Raw genomic sequence first — 18,279 nt, 5'->3', positions numbered from 1 at the left:
CTCTCTAGCTCCTCCAGCAATGCCCCCTAGCTCCTCCAATAAAGTGTAATCATGAAGCTTTCTCACCCCACAGTTGGAAGTCCAGCACTTAGGAGAACAAGCCCTGACCTGTTTGGTTGGTAGGTTGGCCAAAGACGCAGCACAAAATAAAATTCTTTTCAAGTAAACACACACCGAGGAGTGTGTGAGAGAATCAAGGAGTAAGAGGAGAATCAATTTTCAATGGATAATTAAAATCAAATTTAAATTTAAATTATTTATCATATTTTTATATCACCTGATATGTACATCTCTAGGCAGTGTACAAAATTTAACACACAATACAAAAGAGTAAAAACAGATTAGAATTCCACAAAACACAATAAAACAATCCATAAAACAGGTTATTGAAATTAATTCCAGTTAAAAGTCTGCGAAAACATGTGCATCTTGAGGGTCTTCCTGAAAACAAACAGAGATGCTCTTATTTCAACAGGGAGCATATTCCAAAGCCCCAAGGCAGCCACAGAGAAAGTCTGGTCACAAGTTGCCACCAAATGAGCCTGTGGCAACCACAACTGAACCTCTCCAGAAGATCTTAATAGGCAGCAGGGTTCATGACAAAGAAGATGCTCTCTTAAATACCCTGGGCCCAACCGTTAAGGGTTTTATAGGTCATAACCAGCACTTTGTATTTCACCCAGAAACATAGTGGCAGCCAGTGCAGTTCTTTCAAAATCAGTGTTACCTGGTCCCTTCGGGTTGTCTCAGAAAACAATCCGGCTGCCACATTCTGTACCAAGTGTAGTTTCTGGACTACATACAAAGGCAGCCACAAGTAGAGTGCATTACAGTAGTTAAGCCTAGAGGTTTGCCAGTATATGTACCCAGGCGCGGCTCGTGAACGTGCCTCCGGGGGTGGCGGCAGGCAGCTTCTTTAAGGTAAACGGAGCCAGTGCTCCGTGGCTTCCCGTGGCAGGGAATCGCCTCCTCCACTCACCTGGCCAGGTGGCGGAGGTGATTCCCCGCCGTGGGGGCTGCTGGGTGGCACAGAGCACCGGCTCCGTTTACCTTAAAGAAGCCACCTGACCCCCCACCAGAGGAGAGTTCACGAGCCGTGTCTGTATGTACCAGTGTTTTAAGATAATTTACCTTCAGAAATGGGCGTAGCTACCTCAACCTCAGAAGCCAGGAGGAATTTGGGATCCAGCACCATTCTCAAGCTATGTACCTGATCTTTCAGAGAGAGTGTAACCCCATCCAGAACAGCCAGATCAAAACCATCTCTTGGGTCCCGATCCCCCACAGTCAGTACCTCCATCTTGTTTGGATTCAACTTCAGCCTGATATCCCTCATCCGGCCCATTACTGCCTCCAGGTAAGCATTTAGGGAAGATATGCCATTTCCTGATGAGGTCAACATGGAGTAACAGATCAGGGTGTCATCTGCATATTGATAACACCCTGCACCAAATCTCATGATGATCTCTCCCAGCAGTTTCATGTAGATGTTAAAGAACATTAGAGATAGTATGGAGCCTTGTGGAACTCAATACTTTTGTTCTCACTTTGCAGAACAGCAGTTTCCAAGCGACACCATCTGGAATCTACCAGAGAGGTAGGAACAGAACCATTGTAAAACAGTACCACCCAATCCCACACCACTCAGGCAACCCAGGATACCATGGTCAATGATATCGAAAGCCACCAAGAGATCCAAAAGGATCAGCAGATTCACACTCCCTCTGTCAATGTCAATTGGAGATCATCCATCAGGCCGATTAAGGCAGTCTCAACCCCATAGCCAACCCAAAAGCCAGTTTGAAACTGGTCTAGATAATCTATATAATCCAAAACTTCCTGGAGCTGAGAGCAAATTTGAAAATTGAATTTTTATTTGCAGTTTAAATAAAAAATTACAATATTGCAATTACCAAAATTAAAATTAAATTTATAAAAGTTAAATAAAATTTATAAAACAACCCCTGCTAACTTGGCAAAGAGGCATCTTTTAACGTGGTGATTCTCTTTATTTAGCAGGGGGAAAGTAACTGGCCCTATCCACTCCTAGCACAGTACCTCCAATGACTGTTACTGGTGTCTATCTTATGTTTCTTTTTAGATTGTGAGCCCTTTGAGGACAGGGATCCATCTTATTTATTTATTTATCTGTGTAAACTGCCCCGAGCCATATTTGGAAGGGAGATATAGAAACCATATAAATAAATAAATAAATAAATAAATAAATAAATAAATAAATAAAGAAAGAAAGAAAGAAAGAAAGAAAGAGATAATTAGCATCTTGTGAGGACAGCAGAATGCTGCAAGAGGCTCCAGAAAATAGCTCCAAGAGCTCCACAGGAATGGCTCCAAAAAGGCTCCCAAAGGTAGGGATGTTCACAAACTTCGGTTCAAGCACAGTTTGGGAGCGGGGTCCAGGAGTTTTAAGAAAGAGGAGAGCTGCTCTTCGCCGCCCCATGAAGCCTCCTACTGGGGCGGTGTGGGTCCCAAGAATCTCCACACGGCACCACCATGCACATGGCATCTGCACATATACGAGCATCATTTGCATGGTCAGTAGGGGTATGCACAAGTTGATTTTTTCATTTTGATTTGTACCCAAATCGAAACACCCTCGATTTGTTTGGGGTTCAAATCTGACCCCCTCCCCAAATCACTCCAGATTTGATTTGTACCCAAACTTTCTGAATCTGAATCAATTCAGATTTTTAAAAAGGGTCCTGGGGCCAAAAGAGTGGGGTGGGTGATAGTGTCCAATGGGTGGAAGCTACCACCCAAATGTCAAAGTAATTGGGCAAAGGGGTGATATATGATTTTTGAAGTTTATGCATCTTTAAGCTTTTCTCCATAGGGAATAATGTGGATTTCAGCAGCCTTAGTTATGACTCCCTGGGGTGGGGGTGGCACTAGTGTGGCCCAGAGCGGGTTGTGGTGGGTGGTAGTGCCCCAGTGTGTGCAAGGAAGTTACCACCCAGATTTCATAGTCAGCCCCAAACCTCATACTCTAGCACTATATTACACAGGAGAGGAAGACCTCAAGGGAATGGGAAATAAAAGACCTAACAACAAGATTTCTGTTCCAGGCTGGCTTCACCTCAAATAGGAATATTTATCATAGAGATGAAGATACACTGCAACATTCTATTGCACATGACATTTGTCAAGCCAAAACAAGTCAGAAGCACAGTGGAACTGAAAGAAAGATATTGCAATGGCTACTCCCTACCAATGAGTAGCTTGAATAAGATAGATTCAAGTGACAAAATGGTAAAATGAAAATCCCCCAGAGTGGCACATTTTATATAGGTTTACATAGTTTAAATTCCTGGTCTAAGTGTGACTATGAGTTTGAGCCACAATATCCATAATCAGTAATGGGCAGAACTTCACAGTTCTGCTCTTCTGAGTAGTTTTGGTCCTGAACTACTCAACTATTTATTTCTTTATTACATTTATATACCACTTTTCTTTCATCATGGAACTCAAGGTGGCTGACATGAGTTCCATACTGGAAGAAAGGTGGTATATAAACGTAACAAATGTATATTTATTATTCTCAGATGGTCAACCACCCAGGTGCTGACCAGGTGTAGACTTGCTTAGCTTCAGCAAGGTGGCTTAATCATGGGCCCTCAGACTGATGTATGAGACTAGTTAATATGAGTCACAGTGGCAACTAAACTGCATTGAAGCTTCTCCCGACAAGGTGGAAGTGCTCCTGGTCAGTACAACTGGTGATCTGGCATTAGAATTCTGCCCATCTCGGACAGGGTACCATTCTTCTTAAAAACTCAAGTTTGCCGTCTGCAGGCTCCTGAACCTGGCCTTACACCTACATAGTCAGGTGGAGGCTGTGACAGAGCACCTTTGCCCAATTTAAATGTGTGCGCCAGGTGTGTCTGTTCCTAGAAAAAGCAGGTCTGGCCATGGTGACACATGGCTTAGCTATATCCCATTTGGATTACTGCAGTGTGCTCTCTGGATTGCTGCCTTGGGGTGGGGGGGTGGGGGGGGGAGATTAGAAACTTCAGCTTCTCCAAAATGCTTTGGCTAGACTACTGACCAATGTCAGGTACTGAGAGCATATGACTGCCTTGTTAAAACAGATCTACTGACTTCTGGTCCACTTCCAGGTTGGTTATTATCTTTAAGGCCCTAAAATGTTTGGGTCTGGCATATTTAAGGACTGTCTTCTCCCATATGGGCCTCCTGTTGATTAATATCCTCTTCAAGGGCTTTCCTCCACATCCTGCCAATATCTGGATAGATCAGGATGTAGGAAAGAGCTTTCTCAGTAGAGTAGGCTAAGTTGAGGAACTCCCTTCTGAAGGAGGCATGTCTTGCCCCCTCTCTGATGGCTTTTCATTACTGTGTGAAGACACTACTGTGTTGTCAGGCTTTTGATATCTGATGTGGTAATCTCATCCTCTTAATATGCTCCCTTACTAGTGTTTTACTGTTTTTGTTGTAATTGTAACTGTTGTTATTAGCCACCTTGGGCTTATTAATAGAAATGCAAGATATACATCTTTTGAAGAAACAAACTAATTGGGTGACTTGATTTTCTGCATATCAATATGAGACAAGATTTGGCCACAGTAGCCACTATGTTACACCAATAAATGGGGCTGTGTGTGTGTGTGTTTTAAATGTGATTTAAGGCAAGAACAATGTATGTGTAGAACTAAGTGTAGGTTTACCTTGTGATTTTCTGCGTTGTCCATGGCAAAATATGGTGGCATCCCAGTTACAATTACTCCTAGTAATAGAGCTTCAAAGTACAGCACTAATGTGAAAACCGTGTCAGTAATTTCCTGCAAGTAAACAAATTTTAATATTAAAATATGAAAAAGCATCACCTGAAATACTATTTTAATTTTCAAATGGGTGTCTACCATGGGTTATATCATGTCCTGTTTTTGCTGCCTGCCTGGGACTGCAAAAACATAGGAACATAGGAAGCTGCCATATAATGAGTCAGACCATTGGTCTATCTAGCTCAATATTGTCTTCACAGAATGGCAGTGGCTTCTCCAAGGTTGCAGGCAGGAATTTCTCTCAGCCCTATCTTGGAGATGCCAGGGAGGGAGCTTGGAACCTAGATGCTCTTCCTAGAGCGACTCCATCCCATAAGGGGAATATCTTACAGTGCTCACACTTCTAGTCTCCCATTCATATTCAACCAGGGCAGACCCTGCTTAGCTAAAGGGACAAGTCATGCTTGCTACCACAAGACCAGCTCTCCTGTCAAGTATTTGGTTGGCCACCATACATGCCTGGTGGGCTATAAAGTTTTATGAATAACAGTCCTGCCATGCAGGCAAATTGCAATATGACCCAGGTTTGTATATGTGTACAGAAAAACTAGGAATGATTTCAGAATTGTCCCTAACCTAATTTCTCACTGAAATTCACGATTCTGCTTTTCCAGGCTGATTTTCCAGATCAGCACTGACAATCAAGAAATTCACAATGATTATGAGATTTTTTTTTTTCAAAGCTGGAAGAAGTTTGCATGCAGCAGTCATAACAATATATAGAGAACCCTGTTAGATGAGAACAAAGGCCCATCAGATCCAGCATCCTGTTTCCCACAGTGGCTACCGCATGCCTCTGGGGAGTCCAGAAGCAGAATAAGTAGTCAAGCAGTTGTCTCCTACTGTTGCTCCAGGGGCATAACAAGGCTGGAGTGGGCCCAGAGACAAAATTTTAAAATGGGCCCCTCGCTGATACACACACACACACACACACACACACACACACTCTCTCTCTCTCTCTCTCTCTCTCTTCACATGTGACTTGCCTCTGGGGGGCCCCTCAAGGCGTGGGGGCCCCCAGACAGCCGCCTCCCCTTGCCTAATAGTAGTTACGCCCCTGTGTTGCTCCCCAACAACTGGTATTCAGCAGCATTCTTTCTTTGAACCTAGGGGCAACTTATAACCACCATGACTAGTGGCTACACTTCTCCTCCATGAATTTGTCTAAACCCGTTAAAGCCATTCAAACTACTGGACATTACCACAAATTAATTATGTACTGTCTGAAGTACTTGCATTTGTTTATCCTAAATCTCCTGCCAATCTGTTACATTGGATGGCTCCGGGTTCTATTGTTATGAGAAAGGTGGGGTGGGGTGAGGGGAATTCTCCGTATCTACCTTCTCTTCATCATGCATAATTTCATGACTATCATGTTCTTCCTTATTCACCTTTTTTGTAAACTAAGAACTCCCAAATTCTGTAGCCTCTCCTTGCAGGAAAGGTGCTCCAACCCTCTGATCATTTTAATTTTCAACTCTACAATATCCTTTTTTAAGATGTGGTGGCCAGAGCTGTACACAATATTCAAAGTGTAGCTGTACCATAGATTTGCACAAGGGCATTATTATACTGATAGTTGCATTTTTGGTACCTTTTCTTTAAAATGCCTAGCATGAAATTTGCCTTTTTCATAGCTGCTTCACACTGAATTGAGATTTTCATTTGTCTTTCCACCCCCCACCCCCACCCCCAATATTTTCTGTCCTGGTGGTGGGTCACTGCCAGTTTGCCATTTTTTCTGTGTCCGGTGCTGTTATTGATGTACTTGAGAATTTCTGTTGGGTTGTTAAAGATCAGATGCATGTAAAAAAGACATGTATGTGGTTTATTTTTTACCTTGCCATGGGTATATGCATTGTGGCATAGGGTCTGCAGCACATTTTGTGCCTGCAATTCCTTTAAATCTTGTGATAAGATGGGATAGAGTTTGACTTTGCACATGAGAAGCACCAGTTTTGTTAAAGCATTAGTAGATTTCCAGTACTGGAAAGCTTATTTCATACTATATTTCTACTATAACCATCCCTAAAGAATGAGCTGTGGTAAGCACAACCCAGCTACAATCTTCACATCTGCACTCTGGGCCTCATTTCATAAAAAGGTATGGAAGAATAATTTTGTGGTCACACTGGCTATTCTGACCAAACTGTGGTTGTAGATACAGTACATTCCTTTCCATTTCCAAGGAATTCAGTAGATACAAATAGGGGAGGAACATGTTGGGGACAATTTTGATAGTAGGGAAGTTTGGAAACCAGTTTATGTGTTTGTGCTGTTTGTTTTTGGAAGAAAAATGAATTCAAACAGAGGGAATAGGACACCTATTTGCATTCATACGTTCTTCAGTGAAAGTACATTAATGGGGAAACTGTTGAAAACTGCACTGAAGTGCTCATGTAGGTGCAGACGGGAAATACTTTTAAAATTCAGAATACAGTTGGCAAAAGTGCAGCAAACAACGTGTGGGGATGCAAATACACATTTCAGAATTAATGTTGGAGAAGTGTTCATTTCTTTGCATACACCAACTGAAGCAGAGAGAGGTGGGATGGAATCATATAGGAATAGTGGAGCTGAACAACAGAGATCCATTCACCTCTTAAGAAACCTTTCCATGCAACTACCTTTCCCCTATTACTTCATTGAGTTTTGAATCACTTACTTGAAAGAAAGGGTTACTCCAGATGTGGATACTTTCAGTTACATTTAAACTGCGTAGATAGAGGTTACTAATTATATTCATCATAACAGGTAAAGAATGTACCATGGTACGGTTAAAAGCAACTGTAAAGATGTAGCTCTGCAAGACAACAAAGAGATATTTAATATTCACTTCCCCATGTAACAATAGAGTTTCAAATAGCTTTGGTGTGACCTGAACAGATAATACTCTTCCAGTATTACCAAGTATGCAAATACCCAGTAATGTGGCTGCCTTGAGAAAGTCAGAGCATCTTCACAATATGCCTGACACAGCCCCAAAGCTCAATTTACATAATCATCATAATGCAACTGCATAGTTGTGTTTGGTTAATCATTCTACAAAAAGAGTGACTGACAACACCAGGGAACCTTCTCTGATTTGGCATACATTTCATATTCTATGAAAACACTATCAATGTTTTATTGGAGTGAACAGGGATTTTTAAAAATCACAACTGCAAGTCCTATTAATGTTCTTCACTTTTTAATACTAAGCTTCCAGTTTTCACTACTGCAGGGGTGGGGGGAAGGTTCAGAGTGTGCTTTACTATCACTAGGACACATTCCTGACAAGTGAACTATCATTTATTTTATTGTTAAATTTCTATACCGCCTTTCATTAAAACAATATCAAGGTAGTTCACACAAAAGTTAAAACAAGACTACAAAAATAACAATTAAAATACTAGCTAGAATATAAAAAACCTAAGGCTCATAAGATGAAAGATAAGGTATATCTTACCTTATCATCATGGGATACATTTAAAGCTGCACTGGAGGGGGCGGGCGGGGGCATATATTAGCTAGACTACAGAAAACCTATCTTACCCTATGGGCCAGCACAGACAGATACAGTACATGCCATAAAGCTTCTAGATGTGAACAAACTAACTAAAGGGATATAACCTGCTAGCACCAGCAGATTCTCTATTGTGAGTAGAAGGAATTGGGGAAGTACTACAGATTGCTGATGTTTTCCAGTTTGTGTTGAATCGGCACAGTAATAAGACAAGCTATTTCCCTCAAAATGGGAAATGACTTGGTTTACTTCCAAGTTAGTCTGAATTCAGACATTTCAAGGCCCAAAATCTTGAATCTGGGCCAGATCTTGGCAGTCTTTGCTGCCACCTCTAGAAAGTACAAGAAGTTCTCCAGGAAGAGTAGTGAAACGAAAAAACATGGGAAGAGACAATGGTGATTAAAAAGGGGAAGAGGAAAGCAGATGAAAATTGCCATGGGATTAGATAGTGAGCCCTTTGGGATAGAATTGGTCGCACTGCTTGTTCTCCTCCATGGCAAACAAATCCATTCACGGGAACCCCCACTCCTCGAACAGGGACAGAACTGTTGTCCGGTTCAAATACCATTAATGGGATTGTGCATGACGTGTGTGGTCAAGGAATCTGCCCACACATTTTCTTTTCCGGCTATATGCATGGCAGAGGGCCAGATGTGGTGACTGAGGCACCAGGTCCAGTTGTCCATGGCCAGGCAGCACAGTGCAGGCGAGTGTGTTCCACGATGCTTCAGGTAGGACATTGCTTCACATTGTCCATAACAATCCTGATGGACATTGCTTCACAATCCTGAAGTGCCTCTCAACAATGGGAGAAAAGCTTTCATGGCCTTCCAAATGGCCAAGAGTTCAAAGTGGTTGATGTGAAGCTTGTTCTTGTGGGTGTTCCAGTGGCCAGATACACTGTGGTTGTAGCAATGTGCGCGTCATCCTTAGTTGGAGGCATCTGTTGTAAGAGACATCTTTGCTGGTGGCTCTACAAATGGCCTGCCTTCTAGGAAATTGGAAATCTTGGACCATCACTGTATCGACCTGCAAACATTGTCCGGTCACATGAGTCTGATATGTGGGTGGTCCTCCTGTGGATGGAAAACACACAGGAACCACAGCTTCAAGGGATGCATTTGGAGGCATGCCAGTGATAGGATGCTGGTGGTGGACATCATAAAGCCCAGCATCTTTTGTATGGACTGCACTGAATGATTGTTGGAGCCTTAGGATTTTGTGGGCCATGGCCCCGATGTTGACCACTCTTCACAATGGCAGAGAAGCCAGCATGTCTCAAGAGTCGACAATCGTGCTTAAGAACTCTATAGTCTGTGTAGGTGTTAACTTTGACTTTTCCCAATTGGCACATAGACCCAAATGGTCTAGGAGTGTGAGCATAGTTTGAATGTGCTGTCACAATTTCTCTTTGGACCTTGCCACCATGAGCCAGTCGTCTAAATACGGAAATAGATGAATGGCCTGTTGATGAAGATGTGCTATCACCACGGCCATGCATTTGGTAAAGACTCTCGTGGCCGTAGACAGGTCAAAAGGGCGAAACTCTGTACTGGTACATCCTCCTACTAATGCAGAAATGAAGATATTTCCTGTGGTATGATCTGATTGAAATACGAAAGTATGCATCTTCCAAGTCTGTCACTGTGAACCAATAGTTGAGGAACAAGAGTTGTAAAATTTGGCTGAAGGTAGTCATCCGGAAACGCTTGGAATGAATGAAGCTGTCGAGGCCGCAAAGATCCATGATGGGTCTCAAGCCCCCACCTCTCTTTGGGATTGCAAAGTAACATGAACAGAACCCCACGGCGGTATTGCTATGTACTGCTTGGGTGGCACACTTCCTGAGAAGTGATTGTGCCTCTTGTCGAAGTGTAGGACTGGATTGTGTGCACTGGGTTCACAAAAAGGGTAGCAGTGGAATTCTATTGCATACCCCATACGCACGATGGTCAGCACCCATTGGTCTGCAGTGATGTCTTGCCAAGCATCTGCATATGGGAGGAGCCTGGAGCCAGACAGTGTGTCAGGCTCTCTTATTATAGGCTGGCTTGGATTTCAAAGTGGTCTTCTGAAATTGAGTAGATGGCTTGCAAGAGGAACTATAAGGTTGGAATCTGTTCCTCCGATGTTCCTGGTGGTGGAATGCCTGGTATGAAGACCTCTGCTGTGGCTGTTGGATCCACTGACATTGCTTATTAGGTCTCTGCTGGAAAGACTGGATCCCCATAGACTTTGCAGTAGTCTTCAGTTTGCAGATTCTTTCCAGTATCATCTGTTTCTTTGCCAAACAGGTTGTCCTGATCAAAGTGGGAGATCTTCAGTCCGCACCTTCACTTCCGGTGCAAGAGAGATTGACTTTAGCCATGCATGTCTGCATAATGCAACAGTTGCTGTCATAGCTCGAGAACTGCAGTCCACCTCATGGCTTGCTGAGTGCAGTTGTTGTTTTGTAGTCTGTAGCCCTTTGGAAAGGAAGGTCATAGATGCCTCCTTCTGATCTGATGGAAGCTGCTGGATAAATGGCTCAAGTTTCTCCAAAAGAAAATGTGTGCAACATGCCATGCACGCCTGATAATTTGATATGAGCACCTGTAAGCATGGTGTCGTGTTTAGAGTGCTGGACTAGGATTGGGGAGACCCGAGTTCAAATTCCCATTCAGCCATGAGACTTGCTGGGTGACTCTGGGCCAGTCACTTCTTTCTCAACCTAACCTACTTTACAGGGTTGTTGTGAGGAGAAACTTAAGTATGTAGTACACTGCTCTGGGCTCCTTGAAGGAAGAGCGGGATAGAAAATGTTAAATAAATAAATAAATAAATAAATAAATAAATAAGCAAGCGAGCTTGCAGTGGCATATAGTAGATGTGCTTCCCATAAGAGTCCAGCTTCTTACCAACTGGATCAGACGATGCAGATAGCAGCTTTTGCTTTGAACCATGCTGAGAGGACTCTACCACTATTGAGTTAGGTTTCAGGTGAAGAAACAAATAGGGCTCATCAGTCTGGTAAACTCTATAAAGTTTTTCCAACTTCTTAGCCGTAGGTTGAATGGACACTGATTTAGTACAGGCTGCCTTTACTGTTTCAGTGGCAGTAGGAAGAAGTGGTAGGGAAATAGGTGTAGCAGAAGATGACTTGATAAGGCCAAAGACAGGGTCTGCTGCCTCATGTTTTAACTGCTGTGTCTCCAGGCCAAGGGCTGATGACATTTGCTGTATTTGCTCAGTATAAGGCCTGTAGTCTTCTGATATAGATTGCCCTTTATCGCCATCTAGTGGGTCCTGTGGCACAGGAGAATCTGGAAACATATTTGGATCTTTGGGATTAGAGGAAACAGTATCTAATTCTGACTCGGAGTCAGGTGCAGCTGGACCTGTAGGGGCATCCGACTTGTCATGCTGAGCAATTTCGGTTGGCTTCACAGGTTGGCCGTAATGCTGAGCTTGGCCATCCTTAGTAACTGCAACTCTGGTCTTTTCCTTTTTATTAGAACTGGGTCCCTTAGTTTTTCTGCTTGGTGAAATTGAGCAGGATCTAGAGCAGGATCTGTATTTTGGGGGGCTGTGGCTGTATCTGTGAGCCCTAAAACTTTCTTCAAAACCCCAGTAAGGGTGCTTCTGACAAGCCACAGGTGCCCTGGACTTCATCCAAACATACACAGTGTGGGGTATATGATATTCAAAACCAGGATACTCTGGGGAGTGTCTATTTCTCCATTCAGGGGAATAGTAAGCCCTTTCCCTGTCTTGTTGGGCGCTTGCCTCCATAAGTCTCTCCCACTGATGGTACTCTGCAAGGCTCAGTACTAGAGTGCTCTGTGTCCTCTGAGTCACACTCCCAGTCTGCTCCACCCTCAGATTCCACCCTCCTCTCCTCCTCCAATTCCCTTGCACTGATTGGGATCAGAGAGGTTGCTGTTGCTGAGGCTTTCTGTGGCACTTTCTTTTTCTTGCAGTGCTTTCCCCCCTCAGAGCCTTGCATCTGCTCTTGCTGTTTGCTCGGTTTCGTCCTGGAGAACAAGGGCTTCAGTATCACGAGCAGCTTAGCCCCGGAGATCAAGGGCTTTGGCGCTTGGAGCGTCGGACCCTGTGTGGGTACTGACAATGCCCGTGACACGTTCTGCACCAAAAACTCCGAGTCCTCGGAGCACAGCATCCCGCAGCTTGTACAGCACTGCTGGGATTGCTGAGAAATGGGTGGAGTCTGGAGGGCTGTATTAGCAAGGAGAGCCCTCTCCCAGAGCAAAGCGCAACGCCTGATTTCTCCTGGCCTTTCATGTAAATGCCTTGCAGATTTTACAAAGATCTGGCCGGTGAGCTCCCCGAGGCATGCGAGACAGCGGTCGTGCCTGGAGGAGGGAAGTTTCGCTGTACAAATTACACAATGTTTAAATGACGACTTGGCAGCCATAGACTGCCTGAGGCCCCTCAGGAAAAAAGGTGGAAAGATGGGGGTGGGGCCGTAGGAAATAAAAACGTAAAACCAGAAAGGCAGATATAACCAGAGGATAGAGAAAGGAGAATAAACAGTAAAATAACAGGGGAACAAGGGTTTCTTTTCTCCCCCCCCTCTCTCTTTTAAACTCAAATAGCTCAGCTCACAGTAAAAAAACTGGGGCAGAAGGTCTTCTGAAGTCACTGTTGCGGCAGTTGGAAGAAGACTGAGGGAGTTAACATCTGGGAGAGCCAGCATCGTGTGGTTACAGTGCTGGACTAGGACCGGGGAGACCCAAGTTCAAATCCCCATTCAGCCATAAAACTAGCTGGGTGACTCTGGGCCAGTCACTTCTCTCTCAGCCTAGCCTACTTCACAGGGTTGTTGTGAAAGAGAATCTCAAGTATGTAGTACACCACTTTGGGCTCCTTGGAGGAAGAGCGGGATATAAATGTGAAAATCATCATCATCATCATCATCTGAGGGACTGTGTATGTCATCAGGGGGCGGGGCTACCGCCAAAAGGCTTTACAGCTCTAGAAGGTTCTCGGGGTATGTCTACGCAGGCGCAGACATCCACAGTGTAGAGGACAATGGGACCACTAACAAGAAGTGCTCAGAAGTCAGAACTGTCTGCAACAGTATGCGAAACAACATTAGCAATCATTATGTCATTTAAGAACACAACATAAAACAGCATAAAGCCACAGTAAACAGTAAAACAACGAGGAGCTCAAGTGCCATGTTTCTTGCCAGTATATACAGGGTGTCCCCAACTTACAAATGGGTTGTGTTCCAAAAGTTTGTTTGTACGCTGGATGTTCATAACTCAGAACACATATAGTTCCTAGGAAGGATGACCTGTTTGTATGTGCGGATTGCCGCTTGTAAGCTGGGGACTTCATTAATTTAATATGTGATGGAGTTTTGTTTATAAGTACGAGTCATTTGTAAGTTGGGGAGTGTCGATAGTATGTTTTATTTCAGTGACCAGAATATCTTACCTTATCATCATGAGACACATTTAAAGCTGCACTGTGGGGGGCAACTGACACATAGCCACTGCCATTTAATGCTGTACTGTGGGAGCCGGTTGATCCATAATCACTACCATTGAAAACCTCTGTCAGTATATTCAGGCTCCTAAGAGAGCTGAGGATATCATCAATGTTTGATCCTAAGGCAATAAAGAAAATGACATGGATCACAAATGTAGAGAGATTCTGCATATACTGTGTATACATTGAAGTATACTGTGTATACTTCAGTGTATACACAGAGCTCTGCACATGCAAGGCCTTTCTTATTCCCTGCTGTGCTAAATATAGGTCTATACATGTATCTCTAATTATTTATTTAATATATTTGTATACTGCCCAAAACGCAAGTCTCTGGGTGGTTTACAACAACAATGTAATGTTACATATGCAACAATGTCAGAACTGGCATTGGCATTGCAGCAAACAGGGAGACCTTCAGTCACAAGGAACTCCATTTACTCCCCCTGCCACCATGGAGTTTTGGACTGTGGACAACAGCTGCATATACATTAACAATATCAAAAGACTCATAGTTTCATTTATTGAATCTAATTATGAAGGAACATCAATGTCCCTTCACCATAAATATCACATGTTACACAGCTTAACAGATCTTGGAAAAGGGTTAAGGAGGATCTTAAGGTATTAGAGTCCAAAATTTACATTGACAGGATTTACTGTGATTTCAGAGCTGAAGCACCTGCAATGACTGAACCACTCCATATGCAGAGCTGCACCTCATGACACCTTCCTCTCTGCACAATTCTTATCCTTTCCAAGAGGTCAGTTCAGACAATTCTTCTCTGAGCAGCCCAACTACACACAATAAAGATGTGTATACACATTCTTTTGTTCTTCCAGCATGCTAGCACACCCTTATCTAATTGTGTGGGGTGGCTGTCCAAACCATTCATTACACGTGCCACTATTCCTTGCAGTTAGGGAAAGGTGCCTTGTAGGGACATAGCCACCACTGAACAAGGGGGTACAGATGTCCCCGGGCTGCCAGGGTCTGGGGGAGACACAGCACCTCCTTGCCCCTTCCTAGGGCACCCCCTGCCACCTCCCTCAACCAGCTGATGGAAAAAAGCACTTATCGGCAGGGAGCACAAGGCGCATCATATTTCTCTCCTGTCCAGCTGGTACTTCGTTCAAGCGCTGGCTGGCTGGGGAATTCTTTTGCCGCATCGCTCTGAGCAAGGCATAAAAAGAAACCCCCAAGCAGTCAGAGAAGGAAGGAAGGAAGGAAGGAAGGAAGGAAGGAAGGAAGGAAGGAAGGAAGGAAGGAAGGAAGGAAGGAAGGAAATGCTGACTGGGGAGGATCAAGGGCCAAGCCACCCCTCTTCCCAGTAGTGCCTACACACCTCGTTGCCTTGTGAGGCAAAGAAAGGAGCTCCCAGCCAGCGCTTGAAGGAAGCGCTGACTGGGGAGAATCAGGACTGGGGCTGAGTGGCCCCTCTCCCAATACTGGCGATGCTTCCTGTGTCTGACGTGGATGTAGTGGGCGTGGTTAGGGTACACATGCACCTAATTGCAATGGGGTGGGGGCTGCCAGCAGAGCCCCTACATCATTTAATTTAATGTTAAGTAACACTTTAACTGTTGTTCCTGTCTCTAATTTTGATATCATCTTTATTGCTGTTATATTGTTTTAACTGCATATGGATTTCGTAAACTGCTTTGAGAGTTTTTAATGGAAAGCTGGAGTATACATTTTTTTAATTTAAAAAATTAAATAAATATGCTGTACATCTACCCTTTTTGCATCTCCATGTTTCTGTAGTATATTGTCCACCAGACCCTAACTTTATCATCAGACTTTGACATTTATGTTAGCCTTTTCCTGACAACATCAACCTTCATGACCTCAGTCTTCACGGCGATAGCCTCACTAATCCAGCTGCTTCCTGTCTTCTCTCTCTAACCTCCTCTTTTGGCAACAACACTGGACTAACTTGGACTGATTCAGTGCTAGGATCACTCTCAATCTTCTGTTCTCAAAGAACTTATCTATGCTGGATTTCTCCACTGTAGATTTCCCCACTCTCTGGCCATCTCTTCACAATCACCACCACCTCTACCTCACTCATTCCATGAGGTGTAGACTATCAATGTAGGAGCTTTCTTGGATGTACTCTCTCTGCCCCCACTCCATTTCCTAAATTACTTTTGTTGTCTAGAGCATTAATTCCTCCCTGTCCTCATCTCTTGACAGCTCATCCCACTGAACTGTACTCTAATCCTAGACCTGCCTTTCAACCTCCATTTCTTCTCTCCACTCATTTCTCATGCTCTTTTTTCCTCTTCTGTTATTTATCTGGCCAATCTAATTTACTTACATCATCCTGATCTACACTCATTTTATCTACACTTCATTTTTACTCTATTAAGGCCTCCCCCTCCACAATTTCTCCCAGGTCACTTGCATTCTTCAATGATAACACTGAAATTATCTGCTATAGTCTTTGATCCTAAAAGCTTATTTTGCATCAATTGATTCTCATATTCTTTGATCAAAAATGCAGAATATATTTGTCTATTTTATGAAGCTCTTTTCAGAGGTTTAAAAAAAATCACATCCCTCCCAATCCTCTTTCATGCCAATCGTCAAATTAGTGTTATTGGGTTTTTTTAAAAAAGGACTAGTGAAATTCACAGATTAGAATAAGCAACAAATATTAACTAAGGCAGAAAAGAAACTCTGCAGTGTTCAATTGCGACATGATATTAGGGCTTTCAAATATGCAGAATTTCCCTAAGTTACTATTTTAAGGAAAAACTGGTGCTCATTTAAAATGGTTTTGCACTTCTTTTTGTACAGCTGCTCAATTTCCATAGTTCACAAAGATCTGAAAACATTTTATTATAAGACATTTATACCTTGTCTGATGAAATAAACAATTCTAAGAGGTGGCTTAAAAGATATCCATAAAAATAAATAATTAATTAAAACGCCTCCCAAAAATACAAGAACAAGCAGCAGTCAAATCATAAATAAAACCCAAGAGCAGTGAACTCCCTGCTAACTGGGCAAAGAGGCACCTTTTAAAGCAGCAGTTCTCTTGTATTTAGCAAGGAAAAGGTAACTCTACCTATTCAACCCTAGTGCAACATCCCTTGATGCTGTTGCTGGTATCTTCCTTGTGTTTATTTTTAAACTGTGAGCCCTTTTAGAGCAGGGAACTATTTTCATATAACTTTACTATGTAAACTGCTTTGAGAACATTCTTCAAAAGCAGTATATAAATATAAATATTAATAATAATAGTGGCCAAAACCGGCTGCCAAATGGAGCCAGCTTTTGGTGCCGGGCCTTTGGTGTGGGACTGAGAGCTGAAGCAGAGTACATTCTTTTATGCTTGTTTTAGAAGCTGAAGCTGTTGCTTATATAACTTCTGTTGTCTGAGCCTTAGGTGAGATTAGTCTACAATGTGTCTAGGTTTGTCTGGAGACGGGGAGACAGGGGTGTGTCCACTGATTATAAAGCGGCTATTCCAGTGGTGGTAGGGAATAGAAGAACTAACGTTGGCAGGTCAGAAGGCTGTCGTTACAGGGGAAGGGCAATCAGAAATCTAATGGCTGTTTCCCCTTCTGGCTGTCCTGCCAGCTCTTAGACCTTGAGGAGCAGTGCCAACTGCCCACAGAGACTCACCTTGCTCCTTTGTAGTTTATATATTTATTGTTAGATTTTTGAATACTGCCCTTCATTAAAACAAACTGAAGGTGGTTTAAACAACATTTAAAATAATATAAAACTATAAAACAATTACAGAATAAAAATATTACACTGGAATATAAAAATACAAATCTAATTAAGAGTTAAAAAGGCATATATAATGAGACCATAAAATACAGAGCAGCAGCAACAAAAAACAACACTCGTATAAGAGCCAGGGTGAAAAGCCAAGGTTTCACTTGCTTTCTAAAAACTGTGAAGGAAACTGAGGAGCGAATGTCCACCGGGAGAGCATTCCAAAGTCTGGGGACAATAACTGAGTAGGTCCTGTCCTGTGTGCACAACAGCTGAGCCTCCTCTAGTAACCTCATCAAGTGGGTAGAAACCCTTGGGAGCAGGCGGTGCCTCAGATATCCAGGGCCCAAACCATTAAGGGCTTTAAAGGTCAAAGCCCTGGAAACCAATTGGCAGCCAATGTAGTGCTTTCAAAATTGGTGTAATATGATCCCAGTGCGCAGCTCTAGATAAAATCATAGATGCATTTTGCACTAGCTGCAGTTTCAGAATATTTTTCAAGGGCAGCCCCACATAGAAAGCATTACAGTAATCCAGCCGTGACGTGACTAAGGCATGGGGTAACTGTGGCCAGATCTGCCTTCTCAAGAAAGGGACACAGCTGGCACAGTAGCCAAAGCTGTGCAAGGGCACCCCTGGCCACCACCTCCACCTAAGCTCCCAAAAGCAGAGCCAGGCCCAGTAATATCCCCAAGTTGCATACCTGCTCTTTCAAGACGAGGGCAACC

General features: G+C 43.3%; 1 protein-coding gene across 6 annotated transcripts in view; it reads right to left on the bottom strand.

The window, feature by feature from the left end:
* LOC128344558 (cholesterol transporter ABCA5-like) overlaps positions 1-18,279 on the bottom strand; it is a 121,634-nt gene that overhangs the window by 34,256 nt on the left and 69,099 nt on the right. For all 6 annotated transcript variants that reach the window (XM_053294906.1, XM_053294907.1, XM_053294910.1 and 3 more), the window contains 3 exons: positions 13,765-13,937; positions 7,483-7,620; positions 4,701-4,814 (listed from right to left, as the gene is read on the bottom strand). In XM_053294906.1, the coding sequence (XP_053150881.1) occupies positions 4,701-4,814; positions 7,483-7,620; positions 13,765-13,937 (425 nt within the window). The remainder of the gene's footprint in view (positions 1-4,700; positions 4,815-7,482; positions 7,621-13,764; positions 13,938-18,279) is intronic.

The sequence above is a fragment of the Hemicordylus capensis genome, chromosome 2 (assembly GCF_027244095.1).
Source record: "Hemicordylus capensis ecotype Gifberg chromosome 2, rHemCap1.1.pri, whole genome shotgun sequence".
Lineage (NCBI taxonomy): Eukaryota > Metazoa > Chordata > Lepidosauria > Squamata > Cordylidae > Hemicordylus > Hemicordylus capensis.
The sequence above is the reverse complement of the archived record's forward strand: the minus strand, read 5'-3'. Positions and strand labels throughout refer to the sequence as shown.